The sequence below is a fragment of the Vespula vulgaris genome, chromosome 18 (genome assembly GCF_905475345.1).
Source record: "Vespula vulgaris chromosome 18, iyVesVulg1.1, whole genome shotgun sequence".
Lineage (NCBI taxonomy): Eukaryota > Metazoa > Arthropoda > Insecta > Hymenoptera > Vespidae > Vespula > Vespula vulgaris.
Window position 1 is genome coordinate 666,130 of NC_066603.1, and position 25,471 is coordinate 691,600.

The 25,471-nt window shown below is 44.7% G+C and overlaps 1 protein-coding gene across 3 annotated transcripts in view; it reads right to left on the reverse strand.

Moving 5' to 3' along the window:
- LOC127070381 (rhombotin-1-like) overlaps positions 1-25,471 on the reverse strand; it is a 61,957-nt gene that overhangs the window by 3,831 nt on the left and 32,655 nt on the right. For 2 of the 3 annotated variants that reach the window (XM_051008247.1, XM_051008245.1), the window contains 2 exons: positions 4,373-4,484; positions 2,929-3,192 (listed from right to left, as the gene is read on the reverse strand). In XM_051008247.1, the coding sequence (XP_050864204.1) occupies positions 2,929-3,192; positions 4,373-4,461 (353 nt within the window). In that variant the 5' untranslated portion in view covers positions 4,462-4,484. Of the gene's footprint in view, positions 1-2,928; positions 3,193-4,372; positions 4,485-17,234; positions 17,649-25,471 lie in introns of those variants that run through there. The other variant, XM_051008246.1, reaches the window with a different exon arrangement.

A 25,471-nucleotide genomic window follows, 5' to 3' on the forward strand; every position in this document is an offset into this window, starting at 1 on the left:
CCCGTGCACGTTCACGATGATACCAAATGCGAGTTTACCTCTCTCTCTCTCTCTCTTTCTCTCTCTGTCAGTGTCTCTCGTGTGACTAACACGATTTTCATTCGAGCGAACGAACTAATTAGATAGACGTTTTCAAGCTTGGTACGATTTTTCTAATAGGCCAGTCGTTTAATCGCGTTACCGCCCGAAAGAATTCCTTTATCAAAGGCCGGGGGCTTCGAAAGGTATCCCTCGCAGGAAAATCTTATTAACAAAAATGTTGGGCCGGTAGAAGATCGTAGAAACCGTTTTCTCAAATCGAAACGTAAATCTTTCCATTTCTAAAGCTTCCTAAAAAAGTAGGAAGTTGGGATGGACGCACGTGTACGGTAACGCGAGTGCAAGAGAGTTTGAAATATTAATCGGCCGCTAGCACGAGCGAGAGCTGCTTCCTAAAGGATGTAAGAGTACAGTGTGCTAAGAGAGAGAAGGAGAGAGAATAAGGGAGAAGTTAAAATCACAAGAGAGAAAAAAGAGAATGGAGGTAGAGTGGGGGGAGAGAGAGAGAGAGAGAGAGAAGGCGCGTCGTCGTCTCGCCCTCGAGTTTGCATGGAAAATTTCAATCTGGGTGTACTCGGATAACTTGGCTGAATCTTTAACGAGGGTCACCGGGCTTTGCGAAACACCAACCGAGAGTCGTCCATAGAACGGCTGACTACGTAGGAAAGGGAAATAGAGACGCTACTATCGAGACGTAGAAAGAAAAGAGAACTGCGTATAAGTGGAAAAGGAAAAAAAAAAAGAAAGAAAGAGAGAGAGAGACAGAGAGTGTACTGCAGTTTGAATAAATAAATGTGATAGTCGGTGCCAATGTGTGACCCCATTAGGACCGCTTTACTGCCGACCCCAGTGGTGCCAGCATGCCCATAGCCCTCCAAGAGTAATACCTATGGTGCTTCGACGAATGCGAAATACCTAAAATGTAGCTGGTGTTTCTCGAACGTCTCTGAAATAGTTTCTGCTGAATCGAGAAAGTCCACGACGATTTTCTTGGTAAGCTTAACGGTTGGAAAAATATCCGTTCGATCGAGAGGAGTCAAGGATTTGTTTCTATCGTTTGTATACGATTCGACAGCGATAAAAAGAATACAAAAGTAAGAACATAAAAAACGGAATACTAATCGATATCAATTTTGTCATTCGCATCGATCATCCGTAGCCGGCAGGTGCGACGGAACAAGAATGCGAATGGTTGAGTACTGGTAAACGAGTGCGCGAGAAAGAGAGACAACGACGAAGAGAGAGAGAGAAAGAGGGAGAGAGAGAGAGAGAGAGAGATGTAGCTAATTGGATCGGTAAATCATCCCTCTGTCTAGGAGGGTGGCAACATAGTCACTGCCACCGGCAACCCTTTATTCCGTGTTATTACAGTCTAAAGTTACCCCGCGCGTAATTGTTGCTGTTTAATTGCAAGCTCTAAGTCGTCGTGTTACGCGACACAGCCATTGCTGCTCCCGCCATTGCCGCCTTCGTGCGCATATAATTGCCTTCTTCTAGTTTGCCGCGACGGAAGCTCTCTGACATTGCGCTAGAAAAATAATTGGACGTCGTTTTCTGCCACGGAATATGTTTACGATCTTCTTCGAAGGGTAATCCTAAAGAATATGAAACAGGGACAAAATCGTGAATATATATATATATATTTTTTTTCAGACATCGCAAAGAGGGAATCCGTATAGATATTCTTCGTTGCATAGAATATAGCGTAGTAGGAATCCTTGGAAGGTATTAAGGAGAAAAAAGTCGGACGTGCCAGTGAGTTGTTTCTGGCGGGTGCCCGTCGAAGACGGTTAAGTTATCATCGCGTCGCATCGTCGAAAAGAGGCCTGGAAGCCGACAGAGAATAGCCCTGCCGACGAGGGTATTGTCAAAGATAGACAATGCCCGACGATAAAAACGTAAAATTGATGCTCTTTTGTTCGCATTGTTTGAGAAGCTGTACAACGTTTGTCGCACGCCTGGCCGAGCCATTACTATTGGCTTGAAACTACAACCCTTCCTCCTCCGTTCTGTCTCTTTCTCTCCGTTCACTTCTCTCCTCCTCTTTCTCCTCCTCCACCTCCTCCTCCTCCTCCTCCTCCTCCACCTCTACCTCCCTTCTTCGAAACAGCACCGACAGCACGCTCCGCTCGCTCCTGACCAATGGCAATCCTCTCTCGCTCCTACCCTCCTCCTCCCCCTCACTTTCCCCGCCGTATCTCGCTTCCTCAATTCCAACGAGCCGTCAATAAGCCAGCTCACATTGTTGCGCGTTCCCGAGCTTTGTAGTTTCGCTATTTTACGTTCGTCCCCGCAACGCGATTCTTCTCTTGCTACGGTACACCACGGAAACCACGAGAGCAAGTTTTCCTACCTAGCAGAACGAAAATTCACCGTGGCTTTATGCCCGGCGAAACGTAAGCTTCAATAATCTCCAAACAAAATTTCTATTGCGTCGTGACGAAAAAAAGCGTGAATCTTTTTGTTCCCCATTGACTTTTAGAGAGTGAAGAAGAATATGAAAGGGGGGAAAAGAGTTAAGAGAGAAAGAGAGAGACGACCGAATAAAATGAAAAGTGGAATACGAATATAGCAAGGTACGACGATACAGTCGAGGGCGGAGGAGAGAGGGAGGAGGGTCAGAGCAAAGGGTGATTTCCCAGCTGGCCTGTAAAGCAATCCCCCGAGTCGACTTCTGTCTCGTTCAACTCATTCCCCGTCTTCTCTGGCTTTCCTCGAGTAGAGCTAGTACCTTACTTCGGGTATTGTAATTATCTTTGAAACTTGCATCGCGCATTCCTAATTCAAAATGCAAGATATGTGTGTGTGTGTGTGTGTGCGTGTGTGTGTACACATTATATGTGTATATATATATATATATATCGTTGAAACGCCTAGAATATTACTTACCGGTGCGTACACTGTTGACAGGCGAAACAATCAAGATGATAGACGTTCGTCCTGGCTCGCATGACCATTTCGAAGGCCGGTATAGACTTGTTGCAGGCCGCGCAATATCCTGTATTCCCGAAGAGCCTGAGGTAGTCCCTCTTGCAGAGGATAAGGTTGGCCTTCGTATAGAGCGTAGAACCGACCTCGCCTAACCTACAGTCGCAGCATGCGCACTTGAGACAGTCCTCGTGCCAGTAAAGGTCCAGGGCTTTCAGAAGATACCTGTAAAACCGACCGTAGTTTCTCTTCTTACCGACCGTTCGCTTTAAGATACACATCGGTTAGCCATTGCCCTTCTTATTTCAACTCCGCCGATGGTTGGAAAATATATTCGGCGGAATAATTCGGTAAATTAAATTCGAAATTCTAAAAGCAATGCCCCGTTGTTCTCGACCGTTACTCTAAACGCGTTTCCTTGACACGATCGATCGATCGATAGATCGATGAATCGATGGATCGATCGATGGATCGATGGACCACCGACCACCAGACCAATCGACTGCGGCCGATCGATCGATCGACCGTTCGTCGCTCGCGTAAAAAATTCAAAAGACGAACGATTCGGAATTAATTAACGCTACCCATTAATTCTATGCAATTAAATCGCGAAATGAAGAGAGAGTGAATGAAAGAGAGAAAGAGAGAGAGAGAGAGAGAGAGAGAGAGAAAACGAATCGTTAGTAGTCGATATGTGTTGATTTTTAAAAGGGTCGGGATACTAATGAAGCGACTACGCGGCGGGGGTTGCGCGAATAAAACGACTACTGCGAGGTAGAAACACAACTGAGATGATCGTTTATTGATCTACGTTTCGCATCAAAGAGCTAAATACATGCGGATTCGAATTCATATTCGTTTCGCTCGCTATCTCGGCGCTGCACGAACAATTTCACTCCCGACCGCTACCAATGGGTTAATAAGGATGTGTATTGTGTACTCGTTATCCACGTGTGCAAAAAAATTGCTCGGATACATAGGTATACTTTTTCCTTCCATCTGCCTTTTTTTCCTTTCTTTTTTTTTTTTTTTTTTAATCTACACACAGATAGATAGATATATACATAAAATTCCCAGCACGTATATCCGACAGTTTAGAACAATTCGAAATTTTCCCGTCGGTCAGTTAAATCGAAACAAACGCGATGGCTCTGATTGGAGGCTTTCAGAGCGGATACTGGATAACCGATCGAAATAAAAAAGTCGAGCGCTAGGAGCGATGTGCCTCGAATGCTTCTCGTTAAAAACGCTAATAGCCACGATCGAAAGTGGAGAGCACGAAATAATGGATACGGCTGCAGCTGATGGGGAGACGGAGGGGAGGGAGGAGAAGGTGGAGGGGAGGGGGTGGGGAAACGATCGAAAAATCGTGTTTTCAAGTCGAAACTCCATTTGCCTGACCCACCTTTCCGTGATGGTTTTCCCACAACCGGCGCATTCCTGCTGCGTCGAACCGTTTTTATTCGTTTCCGACTTACTCACGTCCATAGTCATCCTGATCCCAGCTATAACGCCTCCTGCAACATGAACCAGGGAGGATCCTTAAAATAGATGTTTCATTTTTCTCTCTCTTTCCGCGTAATCGTAAAGACTCGAGAACTCGAGACGACGAACGTCTCTCGTTCCATTTCCTTTACCACGAATGAGTTTGAACGAGCGCATGGATCAAAATCGATACGTCGTTTCGATATACATACATGCATACATATAATTTTTCGATATAACGCGCGTACACTAATTTTCTATTTCGTCTGTCCTAACCGGTAGTAAAGCGTTAGATTTGGAGAAGTGCGATTCGAGTGCGATTCGAACGAACACATTTGTTGAAGCGTGAGCACACGTCTGTACCGCCGAAGCGATTCGGCGGGTGGAGAGCGCGAGAGGGTGGTTTGGCGGGTGGTGGACCGTTGAGAGGTGCGCGCGCGGCGAACCTCGGGAGGAGTGAAGGAGATTCGAGCGAAGGGGAGAAGAGGAGGGTAGGGTGGGGGACGAGGGGTGGCGGTGGGGGTAGAGGGAACAGCGCGCGCGACGCCAGAGGAAGGATTCCCGAGAGTGGAATGGGGAAAGGGTACACGGCGAGGCGCGGGGCTTAATTAATTAGCCGGATACTTTGAGTAACAATCCATTATTACATACAAACATCCTCGGCCCCGGGGCCAAGCTGCAGCTTTATGCTGCTAATTGGCCTTCTCAAAGCTGGGAGACCCGGGCACGAGTTATAAACGCTACTCCTCTCGCTCTCTCTCTCACTCTCTCTCTCTCTCTCTCTCTCTCTCTCTCTCTCTCTCTCTCTCTCTCTCTCTCTCTCTCTCTCTCGTTCTCGTTCTCTATCTTCCTCGCTCACGTTGCCGTCGTATATACGTATGTATACCTTCGTTCTATCCTTCTCTCTTTCTCTTTTGCATATACACATACATGAAGACACGCGTACAAGTAAAGTACATACAATTGCATAGAGATCTATGGAAAGAGTGGAAGAGAGAGAGAGAGAGATAGAGAGCAGCATGCGCGCGCCTACACATGCGCGCCAAACGAAGAAGAAAGAAGGAGAAAGAACGAGGAGAGACGGAGAGAGAGCGATCGTGGCTCGAAGAGAGAGAGGGAAAGAGAGAGAGAGAGAGAGAGAGAACGGATAGCGCTAATAACGCGCTCGTGGCGCAAAAAAAGGAAGAAGTATAATTGCCAGCCCTCGTGGCAGGTATTTTTCAAATAGGACCCCGTCCGTTAATTGGAGGGCAAATTAAAGAGGAGCCGCGGAGGAAAAAACATCGTTCCTCCATCGTGCACCCCCGCGTGCTCTCTCTCTTTCTCTCTCTCTCTCTCTCTCTCTCTCTCTCTCTCTGATCACCCCTCCTCCCACCCACTTCCTCTCTTCTCATAGCTTCACCACCGAGGCTCCGGCTCGACGAGATATCTGCTAGGCGCCTCGCGACTCGTCAAAACGAAGCGCGTCGCTTTTCCTCCACCCGTCTTTTGCATTTTCCTTTTATTTTTATTTTATCTTTTTTATCGTGCCTTTTCTTTGCCCAACCGATCGCCACAATCGGTTGGATCTACTTCCAACGACTATGAAACTACTTTGTAAACTCCGATAAAGTTGCTCTATGTACGATTATAATATATGTATACATATATATATGTGTATATATCTACCTAAGTAAATTCGTCGATCGTTAAAAGAAAAAGCAAACAAAAATCGAGGGAAATATAGAAGCGTCGTGGATGCCAGACTCGAGGCGATTAAATCGCACAAATTGGATACGCGAACCGGTCTGTAATTTAATCTTTCAGCGCGTCACGGACCAGTATAAACTTGAGAGCTCGCGAGACACAAATAACAGACGGTGCAACGCATAGGTACATGTATCTATGATCCTCGCGTACATCTCCGCGAATACACGAAATCCACAAAAGACGTTCTTGCGATCGGATTGCGTTGGGAGGAAGATGAGAGAGCGAGAGAGAGAGAAAGAGAAAGAGAGAGATAGTCGGCTCGAATGATAAATACGGTCGAGACCGCAATATCCTGATCCGTGGTAAGCGTACACCTACGTGGCCGTGGCCGTTCAACAACTCGATATTGTAGCATTGCCGCGTATCGACTGCATTCCTGTTACGTCCGACCGTTCTCGTCCTCCTCCTCCTCCTCCTTTCCTCCCTTCCTCTTATCCATCTTCTCCCTCTTCTCCTCGTCTCCTCGGCTTCGCGCACGTTTCATTACGCGTCACTAGCATTGAATTTTTCCTCCCCCTTTCCTCTTTCGATTCCTATCGGCCCTTTGAATCCCTTTTTCCCCGAATGGCTAATCAACTTTAGCTACAACAATATCGTATCGCTTACCATCGTTGTTTTTACCATCGGTGTAGAGCAAGTATTAATTGCAACGAAAGCTGTAACACCGAGGATCGATAGATAAAGTTCTATGTAACTAAAATCGTTCAAAGTAATAAAAAGAAACGAGAGGAAATTCGAAACAATACACCATGAAAGTCCTGGATAGTGGGAAAAGTACGATATCCGATCGGCAACGTATAGGACTTTTTATTCGGTCAATATAAGAGAGGAGAGGCACCCTTCTGAGATTACGAAACTGCCCTAACAGCAATATGGGAGCACCTATAGCCACCCCGTCTTCTTTCCCTCCTCCTCCTCCTCCTCCTCGACCACCCTTACCTTCCCATTCGCCACTCGGCCAAAACTCCGGACTATCCGTCGCGAGATATCCTGTCCAGCCGGACAGGGCTGGCGGGTGGTTTAATAAAAATGTCAAATATAAAGTAGCCGGCGGGGTCGGACATTTAGGAAATAAATAAATGTAAAAGAAGAGAGTGGGAGGGGCGACGAAGGAGGGAGGAAGGAAGAAGAAGAAGAAGACCGAGATGGAGTGGAATCCGAAGTAATACGCGACTGCAGAGAGGAAGGAGAGAGAAAGAAAAAGACAAAAAGAGGGTTTGACGGAATCTCTCTCTCTCTCTCTCTCTCTCTCTCTCTCTCTCTCTCTCACTCCTTATAAGTCTCGTGCAAGTGGACGAGGTCCCACGTATAATATTTCTATCGAGGGAAAGAGAAGACAAAGGGAAAGAGAGAGAGAGAGAGAGAAGTTAGTATATCCCACCCTCCAACACGCGTATACTGAAATGCACTCTACGGTTTTCAATTTCATGGACATTTTTTCGAGCGTTCTCGCGGGCGTTACCTTTTCCACTCGGAAATCGAGGGTGGACCGGACGAGGGGATGAAACGAAGAAGGGTTCGCAGTCTGATGTCTAGGATACCAGTAGTGTGGGTCCAAGTACCCGTAGAGATTTGAAAAAAAGAATGAATACGTATCTATAAAAAGGGAAAGGAATATAATATATTTCTTTTTTTCGAGTAACAAAAAGGTAATAGAAAATAAAAAAGATTTAATTCGACGATCGAAATCTTTCGCTGGCAAGACGACGAAATAATCGAGAAAGAGAGAGAGAGAGAGAGAGAGAGATAGGTGCTGGGACAGCGAGCACCATTGCAATTTCGGGGTTTAATAATGATCCCAGCCGACGACTCGAGACTGCCTCCCGTGTCATTATACTATGAAGTGGAGAGGTTGCTAATTAGTCATTAGCGGAGGAAAAAGACAGCAAGCAACGGGTGCTGTAGGACGGGCAGCAACCCCATCCAACGCGGCCGCATCGTCGTCGTCGTCGTCGTCGTCGTCGTCGTCGTCGTCGTCGTCGACGGAGCACAGGTACGGGCAAACTCGAGCAAACAGGGTGTAGCTTCTAGCCTACGTCTAATTGGACCCCGGCGACGTAAGTTCTACTAATTGAGACCAGGCCTGTAACTATCAGCGGCCACGAGAGGGTCCTTTGGAATTTCTCATCCGGAAATCAACGATTTATTCTTTTCGGTTAATGATTCCTATTTTTTATTCCTCTTTATATGTATTTATTTATGATCGTTATTTAATTACGTACTCGTTACGTTATCGAATCGATATTTATCGAAATATGAAATCTATAGATATATCGTCTAACATCGGTCCCGTTTCAATCGAAATGAGAATGCACGCGATAAAGCTTTACGTCGCAGAGCCAAGAAAGCTCCAGTTATAAAGCTCCCCGCCGACGTTACTTACAAATGTATGCAGTTTCTATGGTCGGTAGAGGGGGATGGAAAGGGGGATATCAGCGTGTATACCTTGCGGTCGAAAAGTTATTAGTTTCACTCGAGTAAGCGTGGAGCAGTTTACAAGCTATGACTAATTGGACCTCGGTAACGTACCTGCAAGTTCCGCTAATTGAGGCGGCCAGTTCGCTAACTACCAGAAGGGCTTTCGAAAATATAGGTATTCACGAGAAGAATACGGATTCAGAAATCAATAGGTACGGTACGATCCGTCGATTATAATTCACGAAATTCCTGAAATCCGATAAACTTCGTCGGCATTAATTAGACCCTGCTCTATTCATTAATGTCGCGTGTAAGACGTTTCGTTCGCGAAATTATTCTTTTTTTTTCGCAAAAAAAAAGAAGAGAAAAAGAAATCGGTGAGATCGTCAGGAAACGCGAAACCTGTCCCGCAATTAACTCTCCTCGATAACGAAATTGCTACAGTCCTATATCTCTGCATGTATGTATGTACGTATGTACGGTATCTATGTATCTATGTAGGTACGTGTGTAAGAACCTTTAGTTGGAAGAAACATACAAGTTTGAACGGACGCATAACGAGCCCACCAGGGAACGACGAAGAAGAGAGTAAAGAGGAGAGCAAAGAGGAAGGATGGAGGAAGATAGGGTATAAGATGAGAAGAAAAGGGAGAAGGAAAGAGATAGACATACATACATACATATATATATATATATATATATATATATATATAGAAAGAGAGGGAGAGAGAGAGAGAGAGGATAGGCAGCGCCAAATTTTAATTTCACCCCTAACAAGGCAAGGCACGGAGGAGGGTGCTCCTCGGCCCCTTCAGGACCACGGGATTCCATCCTTCAGGATCATTATATCGCCAATTAGAAGATAGCGGAGCTCGCCGGCGCCTAACAAGCTTCCTGGGGAGACAGACCTTCTCCCGATTCGAGGCAAGTGCTATATACGCGCACGACGTATACATCTTTGTGAGCCGGTAACACCGCCTTCAGCCAGTGCAAAATGTAACAGCTGGAACTCCTTGACTTTTCGAAGTCATTCGTTCGCTTCTCTGCCAAACGAAAGGGACGAAAAGAGAGAAGAGAGAAGAGAAATAGAGAGAAAGAAGGAGAAAACGCTTGACGCAGTTCAGACTGCACGAAATATTTTAGCGATAATTAAAAATATATAAGAGCTAAGATTTTTCGACTTTCTATTTTCTCGACACGAGCGAGATTATTACGTCGGTCGTTAGACGTTCAGAGAATCGGATCCGAGTTCCTCTTCTTCCGTTGGTGCCGCAAAGCGAGAACATGCGCGCGAGAGAGAGAGAGAGACAGAGAAAGAGAGAGAGAGAGGGCTCCTTCATCTGGGATCCAATTAACGATAGGCGAACCAAACTCCGAGCGAGCAGCCAGTTAAAAATTAGCTCCGCGCTCCTACCGCCATCTTGGTGATCTCTCTCTCTCTCTCTTTCTCTCTGTTGCCTTCCTTCTCCTCTCCTTCATCCCCTTTTACTTCAAGAAGGGTGAACGGGCATGTTATGTCCAGCACGCGGATATTACAACCACCCACACCAACCCTTATCCACTAGGCAACTCTCCACCTCCTCGCACTATTACCTACTAATACTACTACTACTACTACTACTATTACTACCACTATCAACGTCCAGATACTTATGGGTGCATAGCAAAGGATATACGATGGGTTTCAATTTAAACTTATTTTTGTAGCTCGCGTGTTGTAGCTCCCGATCGGAATCCTTTGGAAAATAACGACACCTATCTTCGTCACTGGGTTAAGGAGAAAAGGACGATCGCTGATAGACCAAGAAAACTTACTTTCTAATTAATGACTTATCGTATCGATAATAGATCGAGGATTACGACGAGATCGAAAAAAAAAATGGAAAAGCATATAATGCCTATATATGCACAAAGGAAAAAAAGTGGGGCTGACGGAATTCAATTTAAACTTATTTTTGTTCTTACAATATCTGAAATGGTGAATCTAAATACGAGAATAAAATATAAAATTGCTTCTGCCAAGCGAGAAGACCCGGACTACACTTCCCTCCTATCTTTTCCCAATTTTTATATATGCTGAAGAAGGAAAGAGAGAGAAAGAGAGCGTATCCGTATACGTGTGTCTGCGTGTATATAGGGATCGAGTATTGCTTACACGAAATAAAGAAGGGGAACGCGTGCGCGCGTGACCCGTGCTACATATCCTCTACAGGGTGGTCATTGAAAATTGGAAAATGCTCTTGGTCATAAATTAAGTCTGACGGTTTGGCGATACTCGCACATATCCGTACAGAGAGCTCTCCCTCTTTGTCCATTTCGTTTGTACTTTTTCAAGCTTGTTCTTTTCTCCGGACAAACGACGTATTACTATCCGTGAAAGATTAGTCTTCCCACATTGTGATAGTATTTGAACATAAAATTGTATGGGCGGTAGAGCTTTCTCAATAGGAAGAAGAAGAAGAAGAAAAAAAGAAAGAAAAAAAAAACAAGAAAAAAGATCCGAAACATTTCTATTAGAAACCACAAGTATATTTATCGTAGAGCAAAGAGAAGAAAAATAAGGGGGGAAAGAAAGAGAGAGAGAGAGAGAGAGTGTGTCTGTGTGTGTGAGAGAGAGAGAGAGAAGTAGAAAAGGGAATTCTTTGTTCGAGGAAGAAAAAAAAATTATTCCTACATCGGTTAGTACGTGGCCTCGAAAATTCGTGGGTTCGGCGGGGGTGGGAAGGGTAGAAGAGTCGACGGTGCGCATTAATGGAAGGAAAACGGAAAACAATTTTAGTCGGTGTAATATACTTCCTTGTGCAAACAAGACTCGGTAAATCGAGCAAATAAGGCTGTAAACCGTGGTCATTATAGCTTTATGCAGGCGCCCGTTGCAAAAACACGAAAAATTAACGAGACCAGTTCTCCCTTTCCCTCTCTCTCTCTTTCTCTCTTTCTCTCTCTCTTTTTCTTTCGTCGTTTTCTCTGTCACGAAGTAGTGGCGTTGTAGACGTAGTTAGCGGAAGGAAAGGGCTGATGTTACCTTAGGCGAAGCGTCTTATGGGTCGTCGCCGATCATAGCAAAGAAAGAAACGCGAAAGGAGAAATAGAGGAATAGAGAAGTGAAGAAGAAAAGCAAGAAAAAAAAGAAAGAGAAAAAAAAGAAAAGACTTCAAAAGAAATTTTTGCGCTTTTCCGTTCCGACGTCGTCGTCATCGTCGTCGTCGTCGTCGTCGTCGTCGAGTAGAATCGACGCAACCGGCCGCGATACACTTTTCCTGCTAGGCAATATTCATAAATCACCCTCCAGCAGCCTCGACCCCTCGCGCCTCGTGTCTAACCTCCCCTTTTCCTCTTTCTCCCCACCTCTCTCTTTATATAGGTATATATATATATACACACGCTTAGAATAAGCATCCCTCCTCTTCCCGCAGGAGGGATGCAGCGACGAGGTCAACTTCCTTCTTCCTTCCTTTTCTTTTTCTTCTCCCTCCCCCGAGGAGAAGGAAAGAGAGGGGAAGAATGAAGGAGGAGGAGGAGGAGGAAGAGGAAGGGAAAACGAAGGCCAAGGAGGAGGCAAAGCCGAAGAGAATCCGTGGTATGGGGTAGCAAACGGGGGTGGTGGTCTCAGATTCTATTAAGATCTCAGTAAGTCTTGTTACACGGAGAGGCCATGCCGCAAATCTCGCAATAAAACAGCCACCGGTATAACACAGATTCGACCATCCACCAACTACCACCACAGGCGTCCTCCTCTTATATTCCTCTTTTCCCTCTCTCTCTCTCTCGCTCATACAACTCCAGTAGTACTGAAAAGACATCCACGTCGACGCGACTTTTCGCTTTTCCGAATTCTCTCCCCTCCCGGTATTCTTATTTTTCCATAGCGATTTACAAGCTTTCGTTGCCCTTCCAAAAGGAATAATCCGGTTTCCCGAATAAATTTATGGAATAACAAGAAGGAGGGTTTCTTTTTTCGTTTCGTTTTAACGAAGCACGGGATGAGCGTAAAGGACTAATGATTATCGTGAATGGTGTACTAAACATTAAGGTACATCGGGTAATATCGATATCGCGTATCGTGCAGATTTTAAAGTGTCTGAGTGGAACGACGACGAAGACGACGATATCGGCGCGTCATAAAACGAGTCGTAAGCGTCTCGAACCAACAGACACCTGACGCAGCAACGTGCGTAAGTGATAAAAGGGTAAATCTAATATCCCCGATTCTCGATGTCTCTATTTCTCTTCTTAGAAGCCGAAAAGGAATTAGAATTCGAAGGATCTTTTATTTCATCTTACTCCTAAAGAAAAGAGAGACGATCTACCATCTTAAAAGGTTCGACTATCTAGGCGACGTGGCATACAACTTTGAACAAAATAAAGAAAGGAAAAGGAATGATAGAAGTAGTAGAGGGATGAGGGTGAAAGCGAGATATAGAGGAGAAGGAAACGGACGAGATGGGGTAGGTCGACGTAAGAACGATCTCGCAATCGAGGGGCCAAAATCAATCAAAACATTAATTGAAAGAGCCCGGGAGACAATGGAGCCCAGCCAGCTAAGGCGGTAGGTAGGTATGGATGGTCTGATAATCGAAAGATATCTCAGTGGCCAATAGCCGATGCCTCTGGTACCTACCTAGCTACCTAGCTACCTAGCTACCTACCTACGCTGCGAGAAACGACTAAGCGGAAAAAGGAACTTTTCACTGAAAGAAAGATGGCGTCGTCCTGGTTGCGAGATCGCTTCAAATCGGGCGAATCAACCTGAGCGTGAACGAAACACGTTCGAAAACTATTCGAAACGTTTTTCTTCTTTCAACGTGGATATAAAGGAAGTAACATTGCGGTCTCCGTTTCTCGATAGACGATACCACCCTCTGATCATTTTAAAAGATCGAAGATATATCGACTCGAGTCGATGCTATTCTTTCCTATGCGCATACCACGACGAATACTAAATTACTCGTTCGAAAGACCCTACGCAATTATGAATGATTACTCGGTATTAAAACGGCTTATTAAAACGAGCCGGAACAATTTGATTTCACTTTATTCGAGAATTTCCAGAGTTTCTTAAATTATTTCATCGGCAATAATTCGATTATAGCAGCAAAGTGACATGCTTGAAATATAATATCATATAATATAATATAATATAATATGATATGACATTATAATATAATATAATACAATACAATATAATATAATATTTGAAGAACGCCGGAAAGCGAGGACAATCGAAGAAACTTCAACGCTACATTCTAATTATTCCTTCAAGATAAATAATGAAATTATAAATTCCGAGGGGGAAAATTCTAAGGGGGAAGGGTTATGCCGGTAGGGGCACAACGGTGAAAATGATTTCTGGGGCCGACGCCCAGAAAGCTGTACACTGCCACCTGGCGGAATGCCCAAGAACTTTGGGGGGGATGATCGAGGGACTATATCATCGTCGTAAAAGCAATGCCCGAAAGAGAAGAGAAGGTGACCGAACGAAAGTTTTAGACCCTCCTACTACCTTATACATGGATACGTACGTACATACATGCACGTGCTTTCGAACAGACGACTTTTCGCAGGGATATCGGCGGCTATATGGTGACTCCGTGGAGGGTGACTTAGGGAGAGGGGTGGGGATGGAGGAGAAGGTGGAAGAAAATGGTGGGAAGGGTCAATTCGTAAGGCACGCATTCTGCAGCTACGATCAACGTAAGAGGATTATATTTGACGTTTTTCGATCAGGCAAAGTGCCTCTTTTATTGAAGCGTTCGCCATGGAATTACGAGTAATACTCGCTCTGTCTGGGTGTACGGTCTTATTAAATCGTTTGCCGTGGAAGTAGTAAGAGGCAACCGGTGCTCGTTGAAAGACGACGAAGAGAAGGACTGTGAAAGCCTTCGAGATATCAACTCTCGATAGTATCGTTACTGAATCGATTTCGAAGAAAGAAGAACGAGAATATAGAATAGTTCAGCGAGAGTAATTAATCCGATCGGTAAGATACTCCTTTTTTTTCTTCCTTTTTTTTTTATCGATTGCATTGGGAACGAACAAGAAAAAAAAGAAACACACCGACGAACGAAGAGAGGAGTTGGAATCGGTAATTTTTTTCTTCCTCCTATTTTTCCCTCTTTTTCTTTTTTTTTTATATTGCGAACGTACGTCTTTCTTTTTCCCGTCTTTTGTCTCTCTCCGGACGACAGAGATTTCCATTCCTTTGATTTCGTCGAATCGCGGAACTTACGATAAAGACTGAGAGAGCGCGCGCACGCTCCCACCAAGAGTCACGGTCATACTTCCGCTTTTAACCGGGAGTTAATTAACCGCACCGAATTGTGTCGGTATAAAATAAACGTTTGGCTCGCTAGCGAGCCTGCTCTCTCTCTCTCTCTCTCTCTCTCTCTCTCTCTCTCTCTCTGGGTCGCCCTCGCTCTCGCGCGCATAGTCAATTTATTTGAGAGCTTCGGTAGGACAGTGATAGCCGTGCTATATACATGTACTTCCTGCGTATCTTAAAGCCATCCCCTCTCCCACCCCTCGTCTCTCTCTCTCTCTCTCTCTCTCTCTCTCTCTCTCTCTCCCCTTTCTCCTATACCCCCGGCCCTCTTTCTCTCCGAAGCCGACGACGGGCCGCCTCTCTCCGACTTCAAACGAAATAATTAAGCCATTCTCTTTAGGCGAACGGCTAACGAGCCCGCCAGTGCTGAAGCTAGTGCCAATTATCGAAATCCAAACGGACGGATACACTCGCATCCATTCTGCAGGGACGCTCGAACCCCTCGAAATAGGGATCTCTTCCTGCTGGCTCGCTCCTCTTCCACCTTCTCCTCCTGTTTTCTCTCTTTCTCTTACTCCCGTCTCCACCCACTCTGATCGGCCTGCTGATTGGGACAGTCGAGGGAAGAAAAAGATGCCCGTTGAAGTCTCGATATTCCGCGTCGTAGATATATTGCACGATCGCGTTTATCGTCGTATCGTTACGTATATACAAAAAAAAATAATAATAATAATTAAGAAAAAAAAGGACGAGAGTCTCGTCCGATTAATAAAAAGGCGTACCTTTTTTTCTTGGAATTATTCAGATCTGTCCGTCCGAATTTCGACGCCCGTAGTTTATCTCGAATATATTCGTTCCCATTCGAATATATTCGTTTGGTTACGTCGACGTAACCGAAGAACGCTTATCGTCGCGCGAAACAACGAAGAAACGACGATATACGAAGGAGAAATAAAAATTTATCGGAAGTCGAGAATAGGCGCGAGGTAGAAAAGCGAAACTCGACAGCATTACGTGTAAGAAAATGCGAGTCTGGCAAGCTGATACGTGGCATTCTACGGGGTGCGGGATTAACGTCGCTTCTAAGGAATCCGTATCTGTAACGGCAACCGTACGAACGCGAACGTCTTAAGTGGAAGCTGTAATTGGAGCGAGCGCTGACTGAGTCGCGCTGGAGGAGACGTCGAGTGAGAGAAAGACACAGCTAGCGAAGAGAGAGAGAGAAAGAGAGAGAAAACGAGAGGATGGGAGGGATGAAGGTAGGAAGAGAGAGGGAGAAAGAGAGAGAGAGAGAGAGAGAGAGAGGACTTCCACAATCACGAAATCGCTGTAAAAGGCGAAGCACGTCGAAGACTCGTAGTTGGTTAAACTCAACTTGACGTTTCGATGGTCGATGAAGTCACGAAAGGCTCGTTCCTCCTAGTCTTCGTCGTAGTTCCTGGTCCACCCTCCCTCCCACCCTCTCATCCACCCTCTCGCTCTCTCGCTATCTCGCTATCTCGCTATTTCTCTCTCTCTCTCTCTCTCTCTCTCTCTCTCTGTCTCTTTCTCTTCGTTGCCGGTTCTACCGGCCCTCGACATATCCTCGTAAACAGTCGTTTCTCCGGTTACCGGCATGCGCGCGTCGCTAATGAAATTACTCCGCGCGATACATTACCCGTGGACGCTTAATTACTTTCAGAGAAATCCAGTCGACGAAGGGAGAACGAAGTAACGCAACTTTCGTCGTTACGGCTCCTCTCTCCCACCCCTCTTTTCGTTTCCTAGTCCCCTTCTCTTCTTTAACCTCTCTCAGCCCACAGATTCTCCTACCTACCTACCTACCTACCTACCTACCTACCTAGCTACCTACCTATCTACCTATCTACCTCTTATTCCTCATCCTTATCCTCCTCCTCTTCCTCCTCCTCGGCACCGCCGATACGATCGCGCGACATAATTGCTTTTCTTTCTTCGTTATTCGATTAAAGTCCTTCCTTATACCCCTCCCTCCGTCCCAACCCTCGATTAAACGATAATTAAATATACAAACGACAGCAATTAAATTCACCGCCATTGAAAGAGAGACAGAGAGAGAGAGAGATAACTCGCCACAGGATTCTAAGGGTTCTCGACCTCGAGAGATATAACGTCGCGGACGGCACGCCGTGGTCTTATCGCAAAAAAATATGCAAACGAGAGGATATGACCGGAAGGAACCGATACGATCGGCAAGTAAGTACTTAAGTACTTACAATCGACTTCGTAGAAAGAAATTCTATATGTTCAAAACGATCTACCGAACGTCGATCTTCCGAAATATATTCCCTTTATTCAGACAAACGGATAGATGATACAAAACAGGCAACGTTACCTTGCAACGATCGCACGAAAGTTAAGCGGACGTTAACGACGAGAATCCTCTGGATCTCTCGTCTTTATTCTCCTTCCGCCACGTGCCACTGCATCTTGAGAAGGACGAGTTGTTCTCTTTAAAGCACCACCCCCGGGAAATTTTGCGAGTGTCGTTGAAAGAAAGGAGGAGAAAAGAGAAAATGTCTCTAATTGAAAAGACGATTATTTTATATGCGTCGAGCAACGGAACTCGAGATTTCACACAAAAGCGAGATTCGATGTGCGACTAACGATATAGAATCTTTTTTTTTTATAGAAACTCGCGCTCGAGATCAAATGACTCGTGTGCCAGCAACGAGACGTCGTTCGAGATTGAACCAAGCCGAAAAAGCGCGAACCTCCTACCAGTAGGATGGTCGGTTGTAAACTGCCGGAGTACCGCGTGCGGCCACGGCACGCCACCGACGGTGATAAATCCCCACCACTCTGAACTATCTCTCTCTCTCTCTCTCTCTCTTTCTCTTTCTCCCTCTCTCGGCTTCCTCCACCGATTCGGAAGACAACCCCTCCACCATCGACGATTCTACGTCGTTATCCCTCCGTTACTCCGACAAAAACGAGCCGTACTTGCCCCCACTCTACAAGATTTTCACCCACCACATCTATTTCGCTCCCTCCACGTGCTCGCTTTGTCCCTCCATTCACCCCACTATATTCTCTATCGTTTCTCTCTCTCTTTGTCTTTTTGACTACCTCTCGCTCTTTCTCTCTCTCTCTCTCTCTCTCTTCTTTCTCTTTCCCGTCCACTATCTTTGCCGCACGATTTACCTCCCGTTCGAGCGAACGAGTTTTCGTGATACGGGATAACGTCGGTACTCTTACCGATTAACAGCGACGCGCCTTTCAAGTGTTCCTTCCTGTCTCTCTCTCTCTCTCTCTCTCTCTCTGTCTCTTTTTTCTAAATAGAATGTATAAGAAAATATTTATATCGATGATACGTACCATCTCACGAACGTTTTCCGACTTAATAGAGAAATATCGATTAAATTTCGATAGGATCGAGTACGCTATTTTAATTGAGATCACCTTGATCGTGATAGAGATAAGTAGAGATCCATTTGTACATCGATCATAGGAGAATGTTTCGCGAGAGTCAGAGTCGCGCGTCGTGCTACGGAAAGATCAAGTTCGCGACTAACGTCGAGCTATGCGAGTAAAAGGCTACCCTATCGCACGCGTGCAGGAACGGAGGTAGGGAGAGTATCGTGCTCGAAAGGGGTGGTTATCCCCACTTTCATCGAAAGCTTCCCACCTAGCTACTATACTCCCCATCGGCTTTCCCGCAAGGCCACACCTCCCATTACAAAAATTACACTGCTCGCTGATTTAGTGTTGTGCGACGTTCCGTCGAGAGGGGAGGAACGCGGAGGGTTGTACTGTTCGAGTGAGAGAGAGAGGGAGAGAGAGAGATAGATAGATAGATAGAGGGTGGCGTGGCGGTCCGGCGCAAGGATAGGAACCTAAGTAATGAAAGGGTTGCTCTCTCTACCGGCTTCGAGAATCACGGAATCATTCGCCAGATTAAATTAGAAAGGCTACGATCTTTTCTCTCTCTCTCTCTCTCTCTCTTTCTCTCTCTCTCTCTTTCTTTTACCTTTAACGCGGCCGAATTCGTTCGAGAAAATGGATTAGACCGCGTTTATACTTAACGGCACCTACCACTACGTTCCCGATATGCTTTCTTTTAATTACTCAGTGATTTACGGCAATGAGCTGATTAAATCGAGAACTCAAAAGGTGGATCATCATGTGCGAAATAACGGGGCTCGAAGGAACAAGCCCCTCTACTATCTTTCTATCTATCTGTCTATCTATCTATCTATCTATCTATCTATCTATCTATCTATCTATGTATCTATCTATCTTTCTCCCACCCCTTACGCTCAAACTCTCCCTCTCTCTCTCTCTCTCTCTTCAGCCTCCACGGCCTTCTTATTGGATTGCCTTGTCACATTTTTATTTCATAGCCGCTCGCTTTCCGCATCGCGTTCTCGACGTTAATATCGACGAAACTTTCATTTCGCGGAAGTGCAACGTTATAAATTTCGAATGCGCTTTAATGTAAGTGGACTGCTCCAACGGTGGCGGTGGCGCTGGCGGTGGAGGTGGAAAAGGAAGAGAAGGAGGAGGACGAGGAGGTGGAGGAGGAGGTGGAGGAGGATGAGGAGGTAGGGTAGGTTGCGAAATAGAGAGCGTCGCGTTTGCCGCTAGTCGAGTGAATAGAAGCAAGTACCAAGGGGCGTCTCGCCGACGCGGCCAACTTTTTAAACGCACCAACTTCGACTCTGTTTCACGAATTCGTTCGACCGTCGAGACTTTGCCCTGGATATAACGTTAATGCGATCGCGTCCTGCCGGGCCGAACTTTGCCGATTATACTCGATCCCTTTCCTCCGGTCTCTTTGAAAAAGTATTATCGACGTCGGATCGACGTCAAAACTCGACAAAAAATGAACCGTTAGCGTTCGAGAGAGAGGTTGAGGAGGTGCGGGCATGTATGGGTGATAACGTATAGAAAGCATCGAGAGAAGAGAAGGGGAAAAAATGAAGAGGCACTGATAAAACGATTCGATCGACAAAGTAGATAAATAATCAGCTAGAGATGGGTAAACACTGAAGTGAGATGGACGAAAATAAAGAGAAATAATGGAAAGGGATGGGAGGGAGAGAGAATGAGCGAGGGATGTGTAAGAGAGAGAGAGAGAGAGTGGGAGGGAGAAAGAAAGCGTGGGGACTGAAAGAGTAGAAAGTAAAGCGAGCGAAAGAGGGGAAGAGAGGACTAATCACTTCTAGGGACTTTAATGGAGGTTTTCTGTACGCCGTCTACTTTGTCCACGACTTATACTACTATGGACCGCTCGGAAGGAGATTGTGCCGTGGAAAAAGCAGGCAAAGAGAGTAGCGTTACGTGCATTAAACTAAACGGCACTTCGGCTCCTTTCTCTCTCTCTCTCTCTCTCTCTCTCTCTCTCTCTCTCTCTTTCTCCCTCTCCCTCTCTATTCTTCTCCTTTATCCACTAGCAAGAAGTTCCTGAGCTACTACTCGATCGATACCGATCGAAACGGATATCGAAATAAATTCTAGGCATCCTCGGACGACTGTCCTCCGTCGTTCGTTGCCGATTTTACGACAGCCGGATGCCGTTCTTCCTTCTTTTTCGCGAACTCTCGCGCTTTGACGTCCCATCGATTTTGATTTCTTTTTTCTCTCTTTCTCTTTTTGTTCAGCGATTAAACGAATAACGAAATAATCTCAGCGATAACGTACGAGTCGATCCTCCAAATCTATCCTGATTCGATCTCATCTAACAAATATATTTCGATATAGAAAAATATTTGCAATGTGTGCGTTTCGCGTGTTTTTTCCGTCGCAAAAGACGAAGGGAAAAGAAAAGAAAAGAAAAAAGAATGAAAAGGAAGAAGATAACGTTGCTAAATGTTGCCAGGGAAACGCGGATTTATTATTCACCGAGTTGATGTATCGGACAACATCGACTAGGAGAACAGGTAGCAGTAAAGTTTGGCGATGCCCGAGGCATCTTTCGAGGCTGTTGCTTGTCCCGGAGTAAGGTAGCTCGATCTTACTTTTTCTCTTTCTGGATAATACTGGACCAGGAAAAGATGACTATGAAGGATAAGAGAAAGATGGCTCGTCGTATATATGTGTATATACATGCACTATATCTATATGGGGTATATACACGTGTATACGCATCAAATATATATATCGTGTGTGTATGTGTATATATATATATATATATATATATATATATAGTCACTCACTGTGGCCGTCCTACCCTACTCCGGCAAGCACCCCTATTTCTCTCCTCCCGGTGCTAAACATCCACCGTTTTCCTATAGCGAGCTACGTTTCAACCGCATTCAACCCCACACCCCACCCACCCTCCTCCCTTCTCCATGAGTCCATTCCTGCCTGCCTGCCAAGCTGCCTGCCTGTCTGTCTGCCTGCCTGTCTTTCTGTATGTCCGTCTGTCTGCTTGCTTGCTTGCTTGCTTGCTTGCTTACCTACTTGCCTCTCTCTCTCTCTCTTCTTTTCTCTTTAGAACGCACATATAAAAAGATGAAGGTACGATATAGTCAAGTATATTCTTCCATCTCCTGATCTTCGAAGTGTTACATTTTATATTATACAAGGGATGATTTAGAAGTCGCAAACTCTTTTTATCTCCTTTTTTCTTCCTTCTCATTTTTCTTTTGTATATCCTTTCAATAAATAATAATATAAATGACTAGAGAGAGGGAGAGAGAGAGAGAGAGAGAGAGATCGTTGGAGGATTTATCAGATGTCCTTCCACAGAGAAAAGATGCAAAGAGGAGAGAGTAATGGAGTCTTCGAGCTTTTCTCGATAGGTAGGTATACAGAAAAGACAGCTAGTGAAACGCTAAGAGATTCGTATGAAAGGAGTCTCGTTGGTCTCGTTCGATGGTAGTTTCCGAATCGAAGTAAGTATCGTTCTTGTATCTTCTTCTGCATGCACGCGAGCGCGCACAGCATCGACGAAGAAGTACCGCCATGACATTTTGTGGATTTTGAAAGGACGCGGCACGATGCTATCGATATTAGCAGCATGGCACAGATACTAAGAGCTTTTCTGGTAGAGCTGGGATCCATTAGCCGACTCGACTGTCTTCCGAGTCCATTACAAGATGAGCCGCCATCCTCCTCAGTGACCTACCCTCCTTTCCCAACTTACCCAACGATACATTACGATCTATCTATGTACGTAGTAGAACGAACACACACCTACGGTACTTCCATACACGCGCGTTTACTGCACGATTTTCCCTCTCTCTCTCTCTCTCTTTCTCTCTTTCTCTCCCTCTATCTATCTCTCTATCTCTCTATCTATCTATCTTTCTCTCTCCCTCCCTCTCCTTTCACATTTCTTGCTCGATACGTGTTACCACGTTTTAAAGGCTCCTTCGCGAAAATTACCTCCAGAAATAACGAGCACGTCCGATCCGATCAGTGTCACAAATTATGAGACGATATCGTCGTTAAAAGACGAACAAATCATAAAAGAACGATGTCTTCCAACGAAACGTATCTCTCCTACCTTATCCGCTACGTAATGCAATTACGAAGCACTCGCAATTTCTTTTGGGTTAGCGGAAAACAAGTGACCGATCCGATCTCTTGAAAGTTACGAGAAATCATAGACACATTTCGTCTACTCTTTGTGTATGTGTGTGTGTGTGTGTGTGTCTATATATATATATAGAGAGAGAGAGAGAAAGAGAGAGAGAGAGAGAGAGAGAGAGAGAGAAAGGGACAAAGAAAAGAGAATAGTAAAAACGTCAGAGACTTTAGATCGGATAAGATGGTCGAAAACGATTGTAAGAAATTGTGAAAATAGTTCTCTCTCTTTCTTTCTTTCTTTTTTGTTTTTTGTTTTTTGTTCTTCTCTCTTTTCGTTCAAACTCGACTTCGGTAGATCGATCGATGCAAAGACTACCGGAGCCTAGCCGATGGAGAGTGCTGCTGTAAGGAAAATCTCATTGAATGTTCGAGCACGCGTGCTAAGAATTTTTGTCGCGAGACGTCCTCCGGTTGCGAAAAAAAAGAAAAGGAAAAAGAAGAATAAAAGGGAAAAAACGCTAGCGAAGTGTCACAGAGAGAGAGAGAGAGAGAGGGGGGGTAACTGAAACGAAAGATGAAAAAAGGAAGGAAGGAAGGAAGGAAGGAAGGAAGGAAGGAAAAAGTCCAGGACAGGAAGGAGCTACATTCGAATACTTAAACTAAGAGCACGGCTAGTGCGACGTTCCTTGATTTATTCACTTCGTGAATCTTTTACCTTCTTGCCTCCTTCGTTCGAGCTGCGTCCTTCGAAACCAATGTATAGATACTTTCTCTCTCTCTTCTCTCTCTCCCTTTCCAAAGCTATCTTTTCATTCGACACACCCTCGTATTTTCCCATTCGATCTTCCGACTCCGTTTCTTACGTGCGATCGAGATACAGTAACAAAGTGATCAAAATTGCAAGAAACGATCGCCGGTAGAGTCGATTGCTCTAACGAAAAGAAAAGTAGGAAGGAAAAATTTTCGTGGAGTTCGATCAATGAAGGTGGCCGCCGATAAGGTATGATAATGAATAAATTGCTCGCGCGAGAAAGACGGAACGATATAGTTGGAGATAGAGAAAGAGACAAAGAGAGAGAGAGAGAGAGAGAGAGAGAGAGAGAGGGAGGGAGAGAGAAAGAGAGATTGTACGCAGAGAACGATAACTCGGAGGAGAGGAGTAAGCAGGAACGTGGGGTGGATGGATATTGCTCGACGACGAAGCTCCGAGAAACCCCTCCGTTCCTATATTATTGTCCCCAAACCCTTTGGATCTCGACTAGCGAGTGCCTCGAGTGACTCGCGAACCCTCGACCGATGAAAAGAGGGAAAATCGGTTCGCAGAACTGACTACTACTAACGCTACTACCGTTACTACTACTTTTTTTCGTTTATACTTTTATATTATTGCAATTGTCGATCAAATACGATACTTTGCGATTTTTCTTTTTCTCGCTACCTCTTTTATCTCTTCTTTCTTTTTTCTTTCATTCATGTTTCTTTTTTTTTTCTTGTTTATCGTAGTATATTGTGATACATCGCCGTAACGATTTAAAAGAATAACTTTTGTTAGAGCGCGAACAACTCGTTATGGGATCGTTTGTCTTCTTCCTATCGTTAATAGGAAACTCGCTCGTTGAAAGGTATTTCGGTTTGTTCGGTAGAGCTTTCGTGAGTTCATAGCCATCGTCTCATTCGAAGACCACTCGGAAAGGATATGAGCGAAATGCCTACCCGCGCCATTCGTTGCCGATAATTGCCTTATTGACATTAATAAAACGAGCCGGATACCGAGGGGTTTGTCATCCGCTACGCGGTCTATGCCGTTTCTCTCTCTCTTTCTCTCTCTCTCTCTAATACAAGCTGCTTTATAATTCTCCAACGATCCCAATATGGTTCAGTTAAATTAAATTATGAAAATACGAATTCGCTTTAGCGATCGAACAGCCTTCCTCGTTCATGTTTCAATCATTTAAGAAACGTAAAAGCACGCAAAAAGTTTTCTAAAAAAAAGAATAGAAAAAAAAAACTCGTGGTTTTAGAATCGTTTTATTACAGAATGAAACGAGATATGGATTCGAAATACCATGAAAAATTCAATGGGACGGTGTTGTCGTTAATCTAAAAATTTAACGAATAATAAAAATAAGAGAATTTTTTTGGAAATGGAACGGTTAAAGTTGTTTACTCATTTTGCTTGGAACGACACAACTGTAAAAGGATTCGAGGATCAATGAACGAGCGGGAGGACGTAAGGTCCTGGTCAATGATATATATCTACTACCTATCCCGGGCGTGACTATTTTGCGCCTGAACAAACTTTCACGAAATCGGTGTATGGATAACGACGTCGTTTAACGGATGTGACGTAACGAGACTGGCCCTGCTAGAGGCATCGGGTACGGACAGATAAATCATTGGCTTATCATCGATACGTATCCGTTGTTTATACGAGACTGCTTATCCGAAATAACACGTTTTTCGAATCAACAAGAAATTTTTACTTCTCTGTTTGCTGCTGCGACAATCGTCGATCAAATCTCATACGCTTTTTATACGTAACCTATCGTTTTACAAATCTATCGAAATGTATTTGAACGAGAAAAAATGAAAAATAATTTTCTTTTCCTTTCGAAAAAAGGAAAAGAAAAGAAAAAAAAACGGGGATCAAAATCGTGTACATAAAAAAAAAAAAAAAAGCAGACGTTTTAAACGATGATAGCAATCATTTCGAGATACGCGATCGGAATCACGTGTATGAAAGTTAGCCTTGGAATATTACGTATCTACTGAAAGAGAGAGAGAAGGGTCGTATCTCTCTACACGGAGGCATATACACACATACATATAACTACATGTTTCTATGGTATATTTGCTTCCAGATGGTTGGGCTCGTTGAGCAAGGTGGATAATAAAGATTCCTTGCGAGGGCTAGAAGAGAAGAGCTAGCAACGATTTCATCGGTAATGAAATTCGAGGGAGGTCCCTCGAACGTATCCGAAATTGAGTTAAAACGAATAAACCTGTATCTGATAGATCGATTTAATATACAATTTTGTATGATGTTTGAGAGGTTGCAAAAAATCTCTAAACAATCGTAAATTATCGTCGGGGCGT